Here is a 21406-nt window from a genome sequence, read left to right as displayed (position 1 = left end):
GGTAGCTCTGAGGGTGGGTGTTTGTTCCGGTGCTTGAAATGCTGCTTCATCCTGGCGTGTGTAGGATTGAGCCTTTGAAAACATGACCTGTACATGGGGTTCTTGGAGACTGGAGAAAATGGGCCATTTTCTCCCCGTGGTCTGTGTTTTCTGGGACAGTTGTACAACAGTGGATATGTTCCTCACAAGAGGATTTTTTATTTCTTATTAATATCTGGGAGTGCTTAAGGAAAACCAGTTTATCAGCCCTCCCTGCCCACAGCCCTCTGTGGAAAGGAAAAATGCCTCATGCCTGGAAGATGTGTTACTTGCCTGCTTTCCCTCTGCTGATATGTTGTGTTGCTGTGAGTCTGACCATATCCTTGTCTTTGCTATCCACTTGTTTGGATTTTCTTTTGGGATCTGTGTTTTTGAAGTTTCTAAGCAAAGTTTCCTGCTCTCAGCACAGCAGCAGGCTGACACCCAATCCAAACTGTGGCTGTCTCCTCCAGAGCAGAGTTACTTCATAAACAGCTCAGCCTTTCCCAGGACATTTTTCCCTTCGTGTTCTTGCTGGTTTTACTGGCTGCTCCGGAGCACTCTGAAACGCTCTTTAGGCTCCCCCTAAATTGGAAAAAAGCATTCACAGGCATTTTCCATGCTCCTGTGTGATTAGTTTAATGGGCAACCAGAAGGGCAGAGTGAGGGTTTAGTTTAAGTCTTTGAAGAGCTACCTGCAGTTGTAATGGTTATCCCACATGTCTGCTATGATTCCCAGGAGCCAGAGGTTTGTGTCCATTCCTGGCTGTGACCATTACCCTGGAAAATTCTAACACTTTACACGAAGGATTAATTCCATGTTTATATTTCGTGTCTGGCTGGAATATTTTGAAGTGAGGAGCTCACCTGTGCTTTCTGTGTGTGATATTTGAAACTCATCATGTATTAATAGTGAAAGTGCTGGTGCTGCAGGCTGTGTGCAGATAGCAGAGGTCACCTTAGGCCAGAGCACAAGGGCTGACCATGGCTGTGAGGCACAGGCAGGAATTTGGTCTGTGGGAAGTCCTGAGGAGATCCTACTCCACACCTGAAGCATCTCCGTGAAAGCTTTTGTGGTATTTGGTACATTGCAATAACAGTGTTAAAATTTGTTGCTTCAAGACTTCACTTTATTCCTTCCTGAGGATTTTTGTTTCACCAGGTGGAAGGTTGGTGTTGCAGCCCCCTTAAATACCTCCTTCAGCAGTTGCTTTTCTCAATTCCCTCTGGATCTTCAGTCCTTTAGGCAGGATGAGAAATAAAAGCCTGTCTCACTTCTTGTGGGATTTCTTTCACTTGAGATGCAAGAGGAAAGATTCTCAACTTCCCCAAACGGTTTTCTGGTTTGGGCTGCCTTGGTGTATTTGGATGCACAAGGATGTGGAGGTTGGAGGCACAGCTGCACCTTGGGACTCTCTTCCCATCCTGTGGCTGTTGATTGAATGTTCTGGTGTCATAACTGCTTGTCACCAGTCTCCCCTTCGGTCAGGCAGAGGTGCTGGGGTTTACTCAGCTCTCCCAAAACATTTTCTGCTATACTGATGAAAAATCCTAACTGTGCTAGAAATGCTTCTTCTTCATAAAGGCAAAGCAGTGTGAAGTCCTTACTGAATTCCCTCCGGGATGTGGTGGAGTTAGAGGCTCATGGGTGGGGTTTGCTGTCCCATACCAAGTTAGCTGTGGTGCAGTTATTTTCTGAACAGTCGCTTTAACTTTCTTGCATACCCATATATTTAACAAACGTCAGACTGCTGCTGAGATGTTGGTTTGGAATAGCTTCCGAGTGCCAAGCAGGCAGGGTGAGATCCTTGACAGCCATTCTAATGACATGGAAATGTGTCCCACTTGGCAGTGTTCTGTTGCACGTAGGTAAGGATGTCCGTGTGTGGCTGTGGAGGAGAGGTGACATTGCTGAACTGTAACAGGTAGATGCCAAATTAAAGCTCAGACTCACCTTTTTGCCTTGCTTTTTGTGGATGTGGCTGACTTGTATTCCAGCCCATACAGTGGTGATCCTATCCTGTTACAGCTCACTTGGCTCGTGTGTGTGCTTGGGAAGGAAAACATCCTGCAAATGTTGGGAGTTGCCCTTTATTTGCTTTATAGTAGAACAGAGTTGGGGTCTTCTTTGATGGAGGGAGGCACTGAGGTGTCAGAAATACTCTACAAACACAGCTATGAGCTTGTGTGTGGATTAAATACACTTGGTAACGAGAAGGTTGGTGTGTGCCAGGACCTTTCGTGCCTAAGAACCCGACTTAGAAAAGTGAGTAGGGTTTTGCATATTAAGGATTATGTTTATACCTCTGTACACTGGAATACCCAGCTATCTTTCCTAATTATTTCCTCATCATGTGTTGAACAAACTGCTTATTCCATCCAAGTGAGTTTGCTTCCTGGTATTTCTCACCTCCTGGAGAAGAGCGCTGCAGAAAGTTGATATTCAGGCAGTTGGCTTGGCTCCCATTGAGGAAAGGGTTAACCAAAATTTGCACCTTTTGCACCAACTCTGCAAATCAGAGGAGATACCTCCCTGACTAGTGCTCACATCATGCCCTGAAACAGAAGAATCAGTGGTCTGTATTGGCCATTAGGTGCTTAAAATACCCAAACCCAACTAATTTAAGTACTGATAAACGAAACAGTCAGGACGCAGTTGCTCCAAACAGTCCTGCCACTATAGTGTTGGAGAGTGAGGTGGTGGCTAAATATAAAACGAGTTTTGGACTTCCTTCTTGTTACCACTGTGTCCTTCTTGGCTTCACTCCACTTGCATTTTTTTTATAGTAGTTGATCAAATCTGGATTATGAGATTTGTGCTAAAAAGCAAACCAGGAACCTTACCCAAGGCACTGAGGGCTTGTACCAGGAATTACACAAACAGAATTAGGTTGTTCACAGAACACTTCATATGTTATCTTTTGGTTTTGCACTGGTTGATTTTTTGACTCTTAGATTGTTCCTGACTTATGTGTCTTTTCTGTCTTTTAGGTGATCTTTTTCTCAGTTCCTCCCACTGCTTTACTTCTCTTTAAAAATCACCTCATGGTTCTTCCTTCTTTGGCTCCCTCCCTTTTTACGTACTGAGTTTGGGAACTTTGGCAAAGATCCCCTAATGAAAAAACTAAAAACCAGTGAGAAAGTTTGGGGGAAACCATTCTTCAGGGCAATTCCCAGTGTGACATGCTTGCAGTTCTCTAATCCTCTTTTTTTTTAAAGGTCCTTGTAATGTTTTTTTGACTGATAGTCACACAGGGGCAGTGTCTGTGCTTAGGTTTCTTTTGTGACTTTTGAAAGTAGAAGCCTAAGATCTTGTAGGAGTTAATGGCACTTGGACAGGTAAGTGTCATACTGGCCACAGGGATTTGGATTTTTTCAGGTTTTTTAGTCTTCGTTGCTAGAGTAGCAGGTATATTTGTAGCTAAATTATTGTGGTTTTGTTACATCACCAGATTTCTCAAGTCTGGTTCCCTGTAAGGCATTTGCTTTTTAAGCCCTGGATAGCTCTGCTGTGTTCCTGCTCTGTTCTGCAGTCTGTGGTGTGGGCAGTGTTGGATCTTTCCTTCTCTTGGTGCAACCAGATGAGAGAAGAGAGATCAAAAATAAGAGAATGATATGAGCAACTGTTACTGTACCATGATGGAGAGAGGAGGGAGAGACAGGCACATGGGCAGAGTTGGAAGTTACGGGAAACGAATCAGGGAAATGCAGAGGAAATGCCAAGTGCAGTGGAATTTTCCTGCAGACAAGCAGTGATACACCTGTGTGTGGTGGGGAAGGTGCATCCTGTCCTATTAGCAACTTGTTACCCATTGGAATATTGAATTTCAGGCTGCATAGCTTTTCCAGGCATGGAAAATCAAACTGTTACACTCTGTTAGGCATTTGCGTATTTCTGGCTGTGTGTTTTTTTCTTTTCAAAGTTTTCAAGTGTTTGCAAGAGGAGCAAATTGCTTTCCTTGGTGCTGCTCAGTAACTTGAGGGTCGCCCTGGCTTTTGAAGGCTGTAGCTCAGTTGAGCTGGGTGGGAATAGAACTCAAATATCTTTTGTGTAAGGTGGGCAAATCATTTTTCTGTACCCTTAGGCAAATATTTTGGTTTGGAGGGGAATGATTGTGACTGTGAGGTGAGGTGAATGTTAACCCCATTTAAAGTGTGTGGCTGGCAGGTGCCACAGAAACATCAACTGGAACCTTGATGTCAACTGTTTGAAATCCTTATATAAAGTACTGGTTTTTAGAGTGACCTATTCGAAGCTCTTCTGTCTGCAAGCATAGTCAGAGGTGGTTAATGGTCTTAAAATTGGTATGTTAAACTTTTATTTAAGTTAACACAAATAAATAATATTTTTCTTGTTGAAATGGTGAATAGTGTTGTCAACGTGCAGTGATTTTAACTGTTGCTTGTAATGATGTGACACTGAAGGGCTTTGTACTAAGTTAAGTTTGGGTTTTAATTTTTACCTCCTATTCTTTCCATCCCCAAATGCAGGACATCTGATGCACCTTTTGGAGCTTGTTACCAGAGACCATTCTCCTCTGTTCATTGAAACATGCACCATCCAGCTGTGAAATATCACCACATTTATTTTGGCTAACAGGAAACACTTTCAAGTATCGGTAAGTTCTCAGCATTTAAAGATCCTTTTGTCATGTGGAATGGGAAAGAGAAAGAGGAGCTGGAGATAACATTGTCATGAGGGCTGACAGTTCTTTATGAAACTTGATTTAACTTTGCTAGCAAGGGCTCATTTAGAAATCCTAGCCAAATGCAAAAGTTGAAGCAATACCTGTGGCTATTCTTCTGCTCCTTCCCCATGGCCCAGGTGCCTCCATTAATCACAGTCACTCGGTTCTCATCTGTTTGATCACAAGAGGAAAACAGGTGCAGAGCTCAAAGCAAGAAGAAAAAATGCAGAGCAGTGCAAAATAGTGTAGGGCTCAGCTTTGCTATTCTTACCAGACTCTTCTGGCTCTCTCTGTGCTCTGGGACAGAGGTGTAAATGAGAGTTTTAACAGTAACAGCTCTAAGTCGAAGTGAAAACACATATTCCTTTTACACTTTGCTAACAAAGTGATTTCCCATGTGTCTGGGTTGGTCTGGCTCCCTCACTCCCCAGCTTTATTTTTTCTTAACTGTCTAAATAACAGGACTGAAAAGAGCTTTCCAAAACAAATGCTGTGGAGAAGCAATCAGAATTAGAGAAAGGCAAGACTTGGCCATCTGAAACAGAAACTGAGAACAAAGTCACTGGTATTTGCTTCAATTGGGTCATATTTGTTTTCAAGATTTTCAGTTCTGCTTGTTGCCATAAGAATTCTTGGATTTTCCTTATTGCTTCATTTGTTTATTAGATATTTTATTTCACCTTCTGTAATGATATTAGTTTGTTTTGGAAAAGCTTTCTTCGTTTTTATCTTCTGATGTTTTCTTTCACAATCTGTTACTACAGAAGGTCAGTCTTGAAATCACCAGTATTGATTTATAGCTTATTTTCATTAAGTGAGCTAATCTGTGTATTGAAGATGTCTGAAATGCAGAGCTCAAAAAAGACTTTGTCATGGCTAACCATGTAAAGGTTTGAATAAAGAAGTTTTAGTTGGAAGTTAAATGTTGCCAGTGCAGTGTATGTGCTATTCTGAAGAAAACAAAGTCTGGTTTGTACAGGCAAAACATGTACAAGACAATAGTTCTGGTGGTTGTGTCCTGACAGACAGAAGCCTTGGTGTGGATGAGCTGTTCCTACTCCTCGTGCCTTGTACCCAAAAACCACTCAGGTTTTAGCTGAGAAGTCTCTGTGAATGTGCCTCACTATACCCAAGTAGCTCTATTTTAGAGAGTTGTAAAAATCTTGGGGTTTCTTGGTCTCTTAACCCTGAGTTGGTGGCAGCCAGTACAAACTGGCAGCTAAACATATCAAGGGGAAATTCTCCTGAGTATTCCATTGCAGTCATTTTTTCAGGAGCTGCATTGGGAGCTTTTTAACCTCAGTATTTTATAGGTCAGATAAGGTGAGTTAGTGCCCTGTGGGCCACTAATGTCTCTTTATAGAGTCATTAGAGTGAGAATGTTTTGAAAAGCTCCCAAACAGGAAACTCTGTTGTTCAAGGATCTGTTTGAAGTTTTAGTGTCTAAAATTAGACTTTCTTTTCCCATACCTTTGAGTAACTCTTGCTTACAGTATTCCAAGAAGGTAACAGACTGTAATTACCTGCAATGTATTGATATGCTTGGAATTAACTTTCTGGGGGTTTGTTAAGTCATCGATAGAGATGTTATAACTGAGTTTATGGAGACAGAATTCCACTGCTGTACAGTAATCTCGTAGTCTAATGCTAATAACTTCTTCTGGTTTTGGTTTTTGTCAGAGTTGTGTCTTTCTCCTACAAGAGTTCCCAGCAGTGCTGTCAGAAGGTCACAGAACTGTGCACTACCTGTGCTGCCCTGGGGCTGTTGATGTCCTCAGCTGTTGTAGGAGAAACAGTAGACCTGGAACCCAGTTTGTTACTGGTAAGAAGTAATTGTCTTGGAATTTATTTATTTATTTATTTATTCAGTAGTGCAGTTTGCATGTTTTCTCTAACAAAAATCAGTAAAAATCACTTTGCTGCTTATTACTTTTAAGAACACTATAGCAAAATGTGCATATCTGCTCTTTTTTTTTTTTTGAGGTTTTTTTATTTTTCCTAATATTTATAGCTTTGCAGTTTCTAAATTTCTACTTACCCTCCTTTCAGAATATGAAGGCTAACAGTTTTCCCTTAGCTTTCACTTTGTCCTGGTTTTCTTCGTGTGCTGTCAGAGCTAATGAGGGTCCATAAACGGATTTTTCTAGGGTATCTTGAGAAATCCCATGTTTTGGTTGCATTTGTGTGGTACCAAACCTCTCCCCTGAACTGGCTCTCTACCTTCAGGGGGGTGGTTTGACAGGGCAAAGGCCACAGCCAAGTCACTGGTTTAAAGTTTTTTGAGTAACAAAATAAAGTTTTAATGACATGGGGAATGACTAGAAGTGTGGAGTGTTCTGCCCTGCTGTGTGAACTTCACTCATGGACTTTCTGGATTGTATCTACTGCAGAGATTCTAAACAGAGATGTTGTTTTCGTGCTGTTGATGATGAGTAGCAGTGGCTTGGAGTTGGAAGGATTTCAGTGACTCCTCCTCAGGCTGATGTTAAACATATGTAGGGGCTTGGGGTTCTCTTTGCCCTACAGTCATTGAGAATTGAGTGGGCTTGTCAAAGCTGATAATAAAAGTAGAATTAGTAGTTCTCTTTAAGGTTACTGAAATTTGCCTCCCAAATTCTTGCCCTTTCTGCACTTCTGTAGTATTTCTCAAACTGAATGATGAAACTTTTATTTTCTTCCTGTGACTCCTAACCCATAAGGCTGAACGTGCACTGTTGGGCTGTAATTAACCATTCTCAGCCCTGGTCATCAGGGAAAAGTGGTCACTGTTGTTTGCATGAAACCCTGAGTTGTGAGTAACCTCTCTGGCCCAAGGGTCTGGTTTGGTCTGTTTACAAACATCTGCCTGTTTCTCTTTGAATTCAGGGTTGTGGTTGGAATGACCAACTTAAACAGCAGATGATTGGTTTGGGGCATCAGAATGGGGTACAAGAGCTTCTTTTTTGGCAACTGTTCATTTTCATAAGCTGTTACTTACATCTATTTTGAACAAAGCTGAACATCTAATTTGGGGTTATCTAGTATCAAGAAACTAAAACTCTTTTAGAATTGTGTTCTGTTCTTCCTCAAACACTTGGGAGAAAACACTGCACTTGTGAGCTGTGTCTCTGCAGGCAGTTATCATCCATGAATATCCTGACTCTTCCTTTCCTCTCATTTAGCAGAGGAAGTGTAGGTACTGTCCTTTCCAGTTGCTAAGGTTACGTTGAGGGGTTTTGTTCTCCATTCTTTTCAGCACAGGCACATGGAGAGGAGGAATCCTGTGCATTTCTGTTGTCTTTAATTGGATAAAAGTGCAACTTGCACAACAAGACACAGTGTGTATACAAGGAGGCAGTTCAAGCCCAATCTCACCTTACAGAGCTCCTTTGCAGAGGAATTTAAAAAATGTTGGAATGTCTTGGGAGTGGAGACATGGACAGGACACAGGGGAAGCAGAAAAGTGGGGTGTGTTTGTTGGTTTTTTGCATAATAAACCACTGGAGTGATTTTGAGTTCTTCCTTAATCTGTTTTTACTTTTCTCTGAAGGGAGAGGGGGAGGCAACAACACATTTTTGGTTAAATTCCAGTTGGCATGTTTTCTCTAGGGAGCCAAGTGGTGGAGGAGTGCACTAGTGAGTATTTTGCTATTCTGTAACTTGGGTCCTTGGTATTAAGTGTAGAAACATGTTTAGAAAATTGTAAGAGACAAAGTGTCATGTAGTTTAAATCTTCAGTTCACTTAATATTCTGAGAGAGGAAACAAACAAATGAACAATTCCTAACAACAGCAAAACCCCTCAAAAACCCCTCCAGGCCTTTTTTTTTTTCTCCCTGTTTTCTTTCTGAGTGGAGGAAGTTTATTTTTGTCCCCACTCTCTCCCAGGGGACTGCTCTGGAGAGGATATTTTGTGTGTACTTCATTTCTTGTTTGTGACTTTGTGTCAAAATTCAAGTATTGCTATGAGTTTTAGATGCATCAAATTCATAGTCCTTAGTTTTACTGGTGTTAAGATTTTGGTCAGGAAACTAATTCTGGGTGCATATGCTGGGAAGTTTAAGTACTGCTGGTTACTCTTCTTAAAACCTTTCCAACAAGAAGTGAAGTTTCTGTCTCTTTAGATTCTTACTGTGTCATCAGGTGATATTTTTATCTCTAAATACTGTACTGGTAGTGCAAAATAAACCTCTTTCATGGATGCTCAATTTGTAGAACTAGGTTTGTTGTAGCTAGGGTTAAAGATGATATGAATTATTATTGCTTACTTTAAGACCAGTTTATTTGATGTGAAAAATAAAAAGCAGACCTGTGTCTTGACAGGAGTCTGCATGAAAGTGACTATTCAGTCTGCTCACATTGTGCTCTTTTTGTTGTTACATGCAAGGGTTTGTTTAGGGACAATTCTTGTAGTTATTTTTGGAGAAGTAATAGATTTGAATTGCTGTGCTGTCTGTGAATTGACTTATGAAGAAAGACTGATCTGCTGCAATTTATTTTGTGGGAAATCTTCAGATGAACTTTCATGGTTTGTTGGCTTCTTGGAAAGTTGTGTTGTGGCCATGTGCTGCCATGGCAAGACCAGCCTAAAGAATCCTAGTAGATGCTCAACTTTGCAATCCTTCACTGTACGAAAAAGACCTGAAATAAAACAAAAAATAGATCATTGATCTTTGAAGTCTGTTCCTAAGAAATCTCCACAGCTTCTTCCACCTTCACTGTGCTTCCACTAGAAGTACTGCTTGTCTGAAGAAATCTTTTTAAGTGGAGATAAATACCCTTACAAGCAAAAGGGAAAAAAATATCCAAACCAGGAGCAAGCCACAAAACAGCATGTAAAATTGGAACACAAGAGCACAGGATTTTAAAGCTTCCTGAATTTTTAACTACTAGCAAATTGCCTTAAATTTAACTTGGAATAATTCCCTAGTGATCTTTGACATTAAACGGATGTTCTGGTTTGACATGGGTAGACAGAAAACTAATTAATTCCTCTGAATTTGAGGCATATTTAATTTTCTCCCCCAAAGACCTCTCCTGTAAGAGGTACAATGCTGTGACAGATGTTGAATGTGGAGTGACATGTGTAAGGTTTCAGACCTTCCCACAAAGGAGGATCAAGACATCTATAATAATAACTCCTGATTGGGAAAATGTTAAATTCTATTGATTATACCAAATACAGGAGTATCCACATCATTCCTTGCTTACTTGAAGGTGCTATAATGTGCTCACCTTCCTGGCCAGGAGGGAATCTTGCTTAGATGTGTGTGTGTTTAGTAAAAATTCCCTGATATCTTGTCTCTGACTGACTTCCTATTTCTTGAAGAGATGAACAAGTGCTTTGTTCGTCAGAAGCAGCAGATGAGTCAATGCCTGAACCTCACACTGGTCCAGTCTAAACCAAAGGTAGTGAGAGACAGATATTTTAAAATCTGTGTTTCTGCCATAGGCAGCTTGGAAAAGGACAAAGTGTATCTGAAGCAGAGTGCTCAACAGGGAGAGGGAACCCAACCTGCTGAGCTGAATAAATGTATGAAATAGCAAAGGAAAAAATCTCAAGGGATTGATATCATTTTCAAGTGAAGATGATTGAAGAAGAAATGCTGTTGTTGCATAAATTCACAAGAGCAGGTGGAGACATTGACAAACACTCCTGATGCTAATCTGTATGAAATTGAGGAAGAGAAAATTATCCTTGCAGGAGATTTCCCACACACACTCATAGTTCCAGTGAGTTGGTGTTCTTAGAATATGGATTGTGATACCTGTGAAAGAAGAGTAAAGGATAATGCTATATCCAAACCCTTCTGATTGCTTCCTAATTGTATGCTGTGAGGTTTTCTTGTGTCTTCCTCTGAATCATGTGGATATGGCATCTGTTGGAGACAGGACTTGTTGATGGACAACTCCCTTTATCCTGTGTGGCAATTCGTATTTCCTGAGGGGACTAAGCTGACTCTTCAACTCCTAAAAGTAGATGCAGTAGTGGTTTCTGGAATAAAGACAAAACTGAACTGTCATTCTGCCTTAAGAGGTGGTTCTCTCCCACACGGAACCGTTGGGAAGCAGTGGCAGCCACCCCCAGAGCCTGGCTGAGAGCTGCTGTGCTGGCTGGTGCCATCACAACCTTTTCAGGCCAAACACCTGAAAAATCAATTATTTTTTTTTCCACCATACTCCCTGGCTCTGTCTCTTGGTTTGATTTTCATCGATTTATTTCATTAATTTGAGATGGAGAGGGTGTCTGTGTGAGGGTTTGGTTTGAGGTCTCTGGGCAGATTTCAGTGGTAAATAGGTTTGTCGTTCAGTGCACAACCACACTGCTGCTGACCTCTTCCACTTCAGATAAACAGAGCTTGGCTTCTCTGCCTTCTGTGCTTAATTCTGCAGAAAAGCTGCACAGCTTTGGAGTGGCTGAGCACCAGTTCAGCCTGTTTGTGTTGCAGGAACATGGTCCTTCCTCTCTGGAGGGAAGCAAACACTTCCCAATGATCAGGGACCAGCTGGTCTTGCAAATTAGCATTTCCGACGCTGCAGAGAGGCAGCTCCATCCCTGTGGAACTGGAGGAGCTGGAAGCACTCTTGCATAACTTGAACTTTTGAATCATCAGGTGCCTCTCTAGAAGAATGTCCCATCTCACGTATGTTCTGTGGGCTGGGAGGTGCTTTTCTAGCCAACAGTGTTGACTAAACTGCAGCTATTTCGCTCCTGCTGCTGATAATAATAGCACAGACTAGGGGAAGGTGGCAGAGGGCTGATGGATCCATACAGATTGTATTCCACACGACAGGAAACACACTTGCATGTGTCGGGAGAGTTAATCACGTCTGTCCTAGGACTGCCCACTGCTGTAAGCTGGTTTGAGCAGATGGGACTGAATTTGTGTATGAACTCAATGCTCCAGGCTCACATTACCCTCCTGACTGTCAGTGCTTGGATTGAGCCATGTGCACTTCAGGACTAAGACCTCAGTGGTTTTGGTTTTGTAAGTAACAACCAGTAGCCCAAATGAAAGCTTCTGATGTGTGTACCTGCCCCTAATAACATTTGGAACTGAGTCCAGTTTTACAGCTAGATGTTGACATGTGGACCCTCATGTCAATTCTACAGTTGGAGCTTCTTATATTGGAACAAATTAAAGTTCCTTGGAGAAAGGAGTGAGATCTTACACCTTGTGTGGCAGCTTGGTGCTCTTAGTTGGACCACTGACCATTGTTACATGGTAAATAAATCTTGACAGGAAGTTCCTAATAAGTGGTATAAGCTAGAGAAAAAGTCAGAATTGAATGCCAAGGAATTTGTAAAGCTGTGGCAGCAAAGCAGGTACGGAGTTGCAAAGGTAATAGCTGAATAAATTTAATCTGAAAATCCTAATGTTGCTACTTATTACCAACATAGCCACTTTTCGGACCTTGTTTTCTGTTTTGGAGTGTAAGAGGAGGATGATTTGGAGCTTAATTTACAAGATACATGTCTCTGCTGCTGGGACTAACTAGCCTTTTTTTGAGTAGTACTGTCAAATTTTATGAAAAGGTGAGCAAACGTCCTGTGAATCAGCTTTGTTATGTTGGTCATAAGCATCCTTCCTTTAGGTGATCATGGGAATTTCTCTACCCAATATCTGAGTGTGGCTGTGGGGCAAAGTTGGAGATATAAAACCAATGAAGTGACAAGTTTATTGCAGAGGTAAAACTCTTGTGCTTATAAGTCATTAAGCTTCAAGTAACAGTAATTTCATAGTTGTGATCTATTGTCAGTTTAGCTTGGGTAGAGACTTAAAATTGTGTGTTCTGTGGTCTTGGCTTTGCCTGTGGCTCTTCTGACTTACAAACCATGTTTGTAGCCCCTCCTCGGGAGTATAAGCAGGGAAATGTTGGATTCAGTTGGCTGTTGCTGTTTGAGGATTTCAGCTATTCAGTGTGCTACACACCCCGTGTGTTCCCTCGAGGAAATTATGTTAGAGTGCTCTTCAGCAGTCTGTCTCCATCAGTGTGGTTTCAAGTGCAGTGTCTCTTTCAAAACCAAACTCCACCAAACTCCCAGTAAAAGGTGACAGCTGTTGTGCCCTGGTAACTTCAGATGGGTTTTGTTAGGAGTCTAACAATTTAGAGAAGTGTTTCTCTGGGATGTTATGAGCAGTTGGAGGATGGGCTTCAAATCTGATCCTTTTGAACGAATCATTTGAAGTCTGGTAAGAGTAAGCTGTAGTGTGTGATGAATGTGCAGTTGCAGGCAGTAGTTGTATTTGTGGCATTCTTTCCAGATGAACCTGTTGCTTAATCTGGTACAACTCAGGGTTTGTCTCAGTCTTTGGAAAACACATCTTGGAGCTTGTCTTGGATTTTGTAATCCTGTCATTTCCTTCCCCATGCAGGACTTGTGGAAGAGGAAACATAAAGATTTCCAAATGAATAACCGAAAGGAAGATATGGAGATTGCTTCCCACTACCGTCATCTGCTGCGGGAGCTGAACGAGCAGCGGCAGCACGGGATCCTCTGCGACGTCTGCATCATCGTGGAGGGCAAGATCTTTAAGGCTCACAAAAATGTTCTCCTTGGGAGTAGTCGCTACTTCAAAACTCTCTACTGCCAGGTACAGAAAACCTCTGACCAGGCCACAGTCACTCACTTGGACATCGTCACCGCACAAGGCTTTAAGGCAATCATTGACTTCATGTATTCCGCACACCTGGCACTGACCAGCCGGAATGTCATCGAGGTGATGTCAGCTGCCAGCTACCTGCAGATGACAGATATTGTGCAAGCCTGTCACAACTTCATCAAAGCAGCTCTTGACATAAGCATAAAGTCAGATGCCTCGGAGGATCTTGTGGATTATGAACTGGGAGCCCCTTCCAGCAGCAGCACGGATGCTTTGATCTCGGCAGTGGTGGCTGGCAGGAGTATATCTCCCTGGTTGGCTCGGAGAACGAGCCCAGCAAACTCTTCTGGAGACTCCGCTATTGCCAGCTGCCACGAGGGAGGGAGTAGTTATGGAAAAGAGGATCAAGAACCAAAAACGGACAGCCAAGAAGACATTTCATCCCAGTCTCTTTGGGCTGGTGACATGGGCTATGGGTCTTTACGGATCAAAGAGGAACAGGTCTCACCGTCACATTATGGAGGGGGTGAGCTCCATTCTGCCAAGGATAGTGCAATACAGAGTGCGTTCTCGGAGCAAGGAGTGGGGGATGGCTGGCAGCCCACGGGGCGCAGGAAGAACAGGAAAAACAAAGAAACTGTCAGGCACATCACGCAGCAAGTGGAGGATGACAGCAGGGCAAATTCTCCAGTGCCATCGTTTTTACCTGCCTCAGGATGGCCGTACAGCAGTCGAGACCCAAGTAAGTAATTCTCCCAGTTTTTGTGGCTGAAATGAAAAACTCTGAGTTAATTAGGTCTGTTTATGGTATGATTTTATTAGTCTCTAAAATAGGAGTTTGCCAGAAAGGGGAAAAATGTAGAAACTTGTGTTTGCAGCAATGCAGAAGCACCAAGCACTGTACAGTTCAGTTGGGACTCTCAGTGTCTCAGGCTGGTTCTCCTGTGACAGTAGTAGTTTTGTTTTGGCTTTGAATAGCCTCAATCCCCCCTATAATTGTTGGAATTAATGAGAGGAAAGGTTGGAATTTCTTCTAGCAGGTGTGCAAACTGATGTCAAGCTTGAGGAATTTTCCTTGCACAGTACATTGATGATGTCACTACACCACACACAGGTGTAACTTAGTCTTACCAACACCATCTGCAGAACTTGCTGAGATTCAGGTGTCGCTTTCTCTTGTGTGAGAAAACCACTGCAGCTTGTTGCTGGTAATGGCAGGATAAGTGTTTGGTAACTCTTAAGAATACTGTGCTTTTCTGAGGTACCACTAAGGATAAAGTGTTTTTTGGTGTGTGCCTACGTGTGCTCTGAGCTGAGTGGCTGCGTTTAAAAGTGTTAGCCAGGGAGAAAAATGTTTTCTTGACTTCTTTCAAACTTTTAGAGGCTATTTTTCTGTCTCAAGATAACTGTTCTACTTGATTCATTAATCAGTGGCAATTAATAGATCCAGGAATGCTACTGATCCAGGAGTTGGGTGGATTTTCCTAAGGACTTTAAGGAACTGTTGTATTAAACTCTCTCAAACTGACCTCAAGCACTTGGTCTGCTGGGAGTTAGCCTGTGTTTCGTTGCATCCAACTCAGCCAGGAGAAGGGTGTGTGAGATTACAGACCTTTATGTTGCCAAATTTGGATGAAGAAAGCAATACAAAGAGTACTGAAAGTCTTAAGAGTCTTTATGGGCTGAAAAGGAGGTGTAAGTTGTTTACGTACTGGAGTTTCAATGTGGTTTTCATTGAATGGGTAACTCTACAAATGTCTTGAGATTTATTATGTTTTACAGTTATCTGCTGCAGCAAGCTTGCGTGTAATTATTCTAATTAGCTGCTGATAAAATCAAAACAACGTCAGTTAGAAAAATGCAAGATAATTGAAGATAACAGTGATTTATGATGAATCTTGTTTTTATAATGCATGTATTTTGGGCTTGTTTTGAGTGGAGACTCAGTCTGGATTGCCTGATGTGCTGTTCACATGCAACTATTTTTCATTTCTCATGGCATCCTGTAAAATCAACTCAATCACTCGTGCTGTCTGAGGGGATTGGACTTGGACAGGTACCTGGAGTGAACCAGATGTGTTGGAGTCACTGCAGAAACTGAACTGCAGCTCTGATCCTCTTAGCAAACTAGTTATGGATTGGATGTCTTTACTGCAAACAGTGCAAAATGGAAGAACTTGTGTTACTGGAAGCTGAATAAAGCTTAGATTATTTAATTCCTAATTGTTAAAGAATTAAATTCAGTGGCTGTTTGCAGATGAGAGCAAGATGGCTCCGGGGGTTGAGTGAGCACAGTGCTGAGACAGCACGTCAGCTGCACAATCAAATTATTTGTTCCAAATCTTGTCTTAAATGCAGTTTCCAATAAAAGAGGTGGTTCTAATGGTGGGAAAGGGGAGGCTGAGTGTTGATGGTTGGGGGAAGAGTTTGAATATTCCACTAGTGCTGGTAAAACAAAAGGAAAAAATGAGTGGCGTCAGTTCCTGCTGTCCAAAAGGAACAGGCACAGAGGCTGCTGGTGTTGGCAGGGGCAGCCAGACAGGCTGCTGGTCCAAGAGCAGTGTGTGCCACATGGAAGTATCCATGAGGAGCAAGGGGGTTGTGTGTGCAGACTGAGCTGCTCATGGGTTCCCCATATTGACCCTTTGGAGAGGGGAACGGAACTGAAATTCTCCTTTCTGCCCTGCTGGAAAGGGGCCTGAAATTGGTGTGTGTGGATTTAGCAGGGATTGTCTCTGCAAGCCCTGTGTGTGTTTTAGGTCAAATTGTCTTGTCTTTGGGGCATTTTTTGTTATGATTTCAAAGGATATGAGATGCAAATGTTGAGTTTCGGTTAACCTTGGCGCCGTTGTCAGCAGACAGCCTCGTGTGCTCCTGTGGTAAACATGTGGTTTGGGGGAAATCAGTTGGTCAGTCAGGTGAGGCTGCTGCTCTTTCAGTGTGGACTGAACTCCTGCTCCCCCAAACCATCCCTGCCTGGGTCCCTGCAGGGTCTTCTGGTCTCACAGGAGTATTTCCCATATCCTGCAGCTGGAAGTAACTTTCCTGCAAATTGCTCCATCTCCCGAGATGCCAAGCTGTGAGGTCCTGCTTCGGTTGGGTTTTGGTACCCCAGGTTCTTCCCTCTCCTGCTACAACTCAGCACCAGTCTAAGGGTGTTGCAAACTTGACTTGTAAGCATGAAGAACAATTGAATTTTCTTGTGTGCAAGTGGATAATGGCAAGTGTCTGCACTGTGTAACAAGTGTTTGGGATGTGTTTAAATTTCAGCTTGGAGTTGTCTTTGATTTAGTTGTGTCAGGTTTCATTCTTTAAAACAGACTTCATGGTCCAGGGCTCTTTTTTTTTTTTTAACCTCATTTATTTAGAAGCATCCTATCCACATTGTTCATAGCTGAGATGAAAAGGTCCTCATTTGCTGAGGAAATGGGTGTTGAATGTTCTTTCATGAGTAATTAAGAGGAAAGAAAGTTACCTAGAACTCTTTGTTCTTTTGAGGCTCCTTCACTTTTCTGATCTAATCAGTTATTTTAAGATGCTGCTTGCTAAGTCTGAAAGCCTTCACTGTGGGATCATTTGGGGACTGTTTGCAAATGCCTCTATACTGCAGCACAGACCTTCTGGCAATGCAAAAGCTGATTTAGGGGAATCCATCTTCAAAGCTCAGTCTCCCTCCTGAAATTGTGCAAGATACTCTTTTGGTCTTGCTTACAAGCAGCATTGCATTTGGGCAACATTCTGGAAGTGGAATCTTGCAAGTAACCATTGCCTCACCCTTTGAATTGAATGATTATTTGGGGCAGTACACTTCACAGATTAAAAATACTCTTCCTATTTGCTGTATTATACAGGATTACTTAATTCCTGTTCCATGACAAAGGAACACGTTGCAATCACTGAAACTTTGCTTTCTGAAACAACTCACAGCTCATTTCCACACAGCAGTGCTGCTTCTTTCAGTGGGAAACCTGTTCTTATCAGTACAGGCAGGTGTACTAAAGTGCCTCAAATATTTAAGTAGATTGTATTTAAACACAGATCAATGAGGTCTGAAAAAGACACAGGATTTTTTTAAATCAAAAGGGTAAGACAATGCTCTGGGAATCAGTTGATTCTTTCCCAGCTGCTGGTGAGGTGCTATTGAGTGTCTTTGAATTCACTCACACTACAGATTAAAATAAAAAGGAGTGTCTGGAGTAATCTTACTAATGATAACCTAACATCATGGAAATAGTAAGAGATTGTTAATGCCTGCCATGAAGTGTGGCTGCTTCATCCAAGAAAGGATGAGCACATAGGGTTTGCAGAGGAATGCAGACAAAGTGGAGGTTTCTCAGGGTGCTGTCAGTCAAGCACAAAGCCTGATGAGCACCACCAGTTTCTGTTTATTAATTTGGATTGTCTGTTTAGCATCAAACACATGAGGTTTTCTTTTTCTCATCCTGTTTGGGTTGTTCAGGATGTCAGTCTGTCATTCCTTGTATGACACGTTCATATATATGTTTTCCTCACCAAGTCACATTCACTTGGAAATAGAGTTCTCCAACGTAAACTGAAGGATGGACTTCTATAAATAATAACTTTCTTCAGAACTGAGCCAAGAAGAATTTCTTCCACAGACCTGCCAGGAGAACAGCTCTGCCTTTTATTTTATCCCCTTTTCTAGGATTTCATAGGTTTTCTGCAAAAACATGTATTAGATACTTCTGAAATTCACAAATTGCCTTGTGCCTTGAACATCTTCCTTTTCCTTAGGCTGCAATTCCTTTAACATCGCTGGATAAAGTTTTTACAGGATTGCACATCCCAAGTGCATGGATGGCAGGATCAGGTGGTGGTTGAAAGGCTCTCACCAAAGAGGACAGAGATGTTCACTGGGAGAGCTGCTAAGCCACAAAGTGTTGCTGGTTTTGCCTCTTCATACAGTGGAAAACTGTCACTTGGAGGATGACTTTTGAAGAGTTTATTGATGGCTTTATTAATGTGTTAGTTGAAGTACAGTAGTTGACTCAGGAATTTATTTCTAAGGAAATACTCCCACACATTTTCTGAGTGTTTGTACCTGAGAGCTGCGAGTGAATTTCTGCGTGTGAATTGACGCTAATTGTTTTCAAAACACAACAGTCATTTTTAAAGACCCTACAGTTTGGAAAGTCTTTGCTTTCCTTTGGTTCTATGTAGTGAAATTTCTGTGCTCTGTAAGAAGAGCTCCAGAGTAGTGTGACCTTCATGGGAAGGACAGGCAGGACATCACTGCATCCTTCTAACTCCGCAGAGTTCACAGTTCCTTTAATATTTTCCTTATGAAAATCTTTAATTATGCACAAGTTTCCTCCCTCCTGGTGAGGAGACGTTCAAGTCCCTCATTTTCCAATGACACACATCCGACTGCAGTGCCTGCTGCAGGGAGCTGTGCTGCTCACTCCCTGGGAAGCCTGGAGACAGCTGGTGTCGTCAGCCTTTTCCCATCCCTTTTTCTGTCTTGGTTTCTAGAGAGCAAATTATGATTGCAGGAGCTGTTGGTGAGCACAGATGCTTAACAGTTGGATCATACAGTGAGTTTACATCGCAGAGAGCTTCAGAGGGAGGCAAGAAGCTCATTCTAGCTGAACTCTCAACTAATTCTGTGCAGGTGAGGTCTCTGGACCTGCCTGAGTGCAGGCAGGTGAATGGGTGGATTGTCTTATAATAAGATGATTTTATTCTTGCAGAAAAGTCTGTTTCTCAGCAAGCTGCCAGGCTTCCTCTAACTCTGTCACCTTTTCAGGGCAAAGCTTCATGTCTTTCCTTGAGTAATATTTTCAAATTACTCAATAAATCACTCCATTGAAAATCCCATTGTTTGTGTTGTGATATTTAGTAAGTGTATTGGGCCAAGCAGAGGAATACAGGTTTTGTGAAATAAGGAGGGGGGGGAAAAATTGAGCCTGGTGTTTGTACTCAGGATTCAGGTATTTAAGGAACTCTTAAAGATTTTTGTTCTGTTTTACAAGACAAAAACAGATGCATTGAAGGAGATGCTAAGGGAAATTTTGGAAGCATGAGGTGTTGAAATGGTCCATGCAGCATAGCACTCAGAGACAGGATACAGACACTTACTCTTCCTTTAAATGGATTTTACTTTGGAGAGATGGAATCTCCAATCCACCTGCATGGTCTGAGTCCTGCTTACAATGGGAAAACTTCAGGCAGGTGTTGAAGTGTTTGTTACAGCCACAACTGAAACTGTGCTGGTTAAAATTTCAGTTGCCAGGTGAATATCTGATGTCCTACACCAACGCAGGCTCAAATTTTGATAGTTTCCTACTACTAGTTCATTACTTAGATCATTCTTTCATGCCTAATTTTGGAAAGATCCCTTTTCAAGGAGGGTAGATATTTTGGATCAAAATGGTCAGCTTATTGGAAAGGTGTTGAAGTATTTTTGAGGGTAAGTAATAGTCAAGTACAAATTGCCTGTGACTTGGAAAATGAAGTTCATTACTGCATTTTTCCACCTGCTTTCCACAACCATGAAGCTGCAGTTACAGTACAAGGTATTAACATCTTCTCTGCTATGATTGAGGGGCTTTTAGTGATGTTTTCATTGGGGAGATTCAGTGGTGGTCGACGCCAGGATTGCTCTCACAGCCAGACCTGGAGGGGTTACAGCTCTGAGCTCTAATGCCACCCCCAGAATTCTTTCTGAGCCCGAAATCGGCTTAGCCTGCATTCCTCAGGCTTATGGAGCTGCCCAGGTTTCTAGACCCTCCCTGGAACTCCTGGTGTGCATGAAACACTGTGTGGAGGTAGCTGTGAGTTGCTTCAAAATGCAAAACCAAGCGAAAAAACCATCCCAACCACCACTGACCTGTGTGTCCACCTGCTGAATTTTGCAGAGGGTCTCGGTGAATAATTCAGGGTCGTCGTGTCGTCATGGTGCCAGGCTAACAAAATTATTAGGACGCAATCTTTATGGGAGGAACTCTGGAGTTTCTGTTATTGAAGGGTTAGGTCAGGTTATTTTCAAGTTCGGAAACTAAACTCATCGCTTCAAACCCAGACACTACTCCCTGGCTACACCCTGGCTTTAAAATGGTTCCACCCTAAACCAGCTTTAGCTCAAAGCTCAGTGTCTGTTTCCTTTCCCCACCCTGCATTCCATTTTCCCCAGGCTCCCAAGCCCTCCTCCTCCTCCTCCTCCTCCTCTTCCTCCTCCCCGTGGTTGCAGCCCTGATTCTGTTAATCTGCTTTAACTCCAGAGATCAGAGGCATTTTCCCTCTCTTGAGTGCCCTTCTCACTGTTTCGTTTGTTCCTTGTGCCAAGGTTGCACTGGGCTTCCCTTCACAGAGATCTTGACCTTTCCAAAACCAATTTTTTACCCTTTTTTGTTTCTTTACTGAAATTTCAAGTGAGAAATCAAGAAGCTTTCAGTATTTAAACAGAGATTCTATCCCTGCTTTGCAATCAGCGCTGATCAGGACTTTATCTTCCCTATTTGCAGTGCTGCTTTTGCATTAAAAAATAGTAGGAATTAATTCCTTAGATGCAGTGCATGGGAATCAAACCCAAACTTTGCTGTGCTGGGCTCAGATTGGTTTATTTTTCAGTCTTCCTTTCTTTTTTCTTTTTTTTTTTTTTTTTTTTACATTTCTTACAGGCACTTGTTTCAAAAGGTAAATGTTTGTTCTGAGGATTTTCAGAGGTTATAACTCAGCATTCTGTCATGAGTATTCATATTTAATGTGCTGCTCCAGTGTTTTATTTCTGTCCCTTCATGTTTGTGTCTGTTCATGTGCAGATGTGCAGTGAGAGGCTGTCCCTGTCCCACGGAGCAGCAGGGAATAGTGTCAGTCCTTTTACTGCCTGACTTAAGAGACTTGGAAAAAGAGGTTAAGCTTACAGCCAACCTTAGTATTTTTAAAGTGATAGTCTTGAATTACTGTACAATTCTCTGCATGTTCTGGGGAAACAGCAGCATGGGTTAAGGTATTTCTGCACTGCCCAATCATTCCTGTTCCTTCCAGGACACTTGATTACTCCATTTTAGAATAGTTTCAAAACCAATTAACCCCTCCAGTTTAACCATTTCTCTCTTTCTTGGATTTGGGAGTTCTGCTGTATCTTGTTTTGGGA

At 42.2% G+C, this 21406-nt stretch overlaps 1 protein-coding gene across 1 annotated transcript in view; it reads left to right on the top strand.

The window, feature by feature from the left end:
• Window positions 1-6474: 6474 nt before the first annotated feature.
• Window positions 6475-21406, top strand: part of ZBTB46 (zinc finger and BTB domain containing 46) — a 40372-nt gene continuing 25440 nt past the window's right edge. Inside the window, exons 1-2 of the mRNA XM_009070296.1 lie at window positions 6475-6528; window positions 13063-14032. Coding sequence (XP_009068544.1) covers window positions 6475-6528; window positions 13063-14032 — 1024 coding nt within the window. The remainder of the gene's footprint in view (window positions 6529-13062; window positions 14033-21406) is intronic.

Source organism: Acanthisitta chloris, unplaced genomic scaffold (assembly GCF_000695815.1).
Source record: "Acanthisitta chloris isolate BGI_N310 unplaced genomic scaffold, ASM69581v1 scaffold34842, whole genome shotgun sequence".
Taxonomy (NCBI): Eukaryota; Metazoa; Chordata; class Aves; order Passeriformes; family Acanthisittidae; genus Acanthisitta; species Acanthisitta chloris.
Note: the sequence above shows the minus strand (reverse complement) of the source record. Positions and strands in the feature narration are given on the sequence as shown.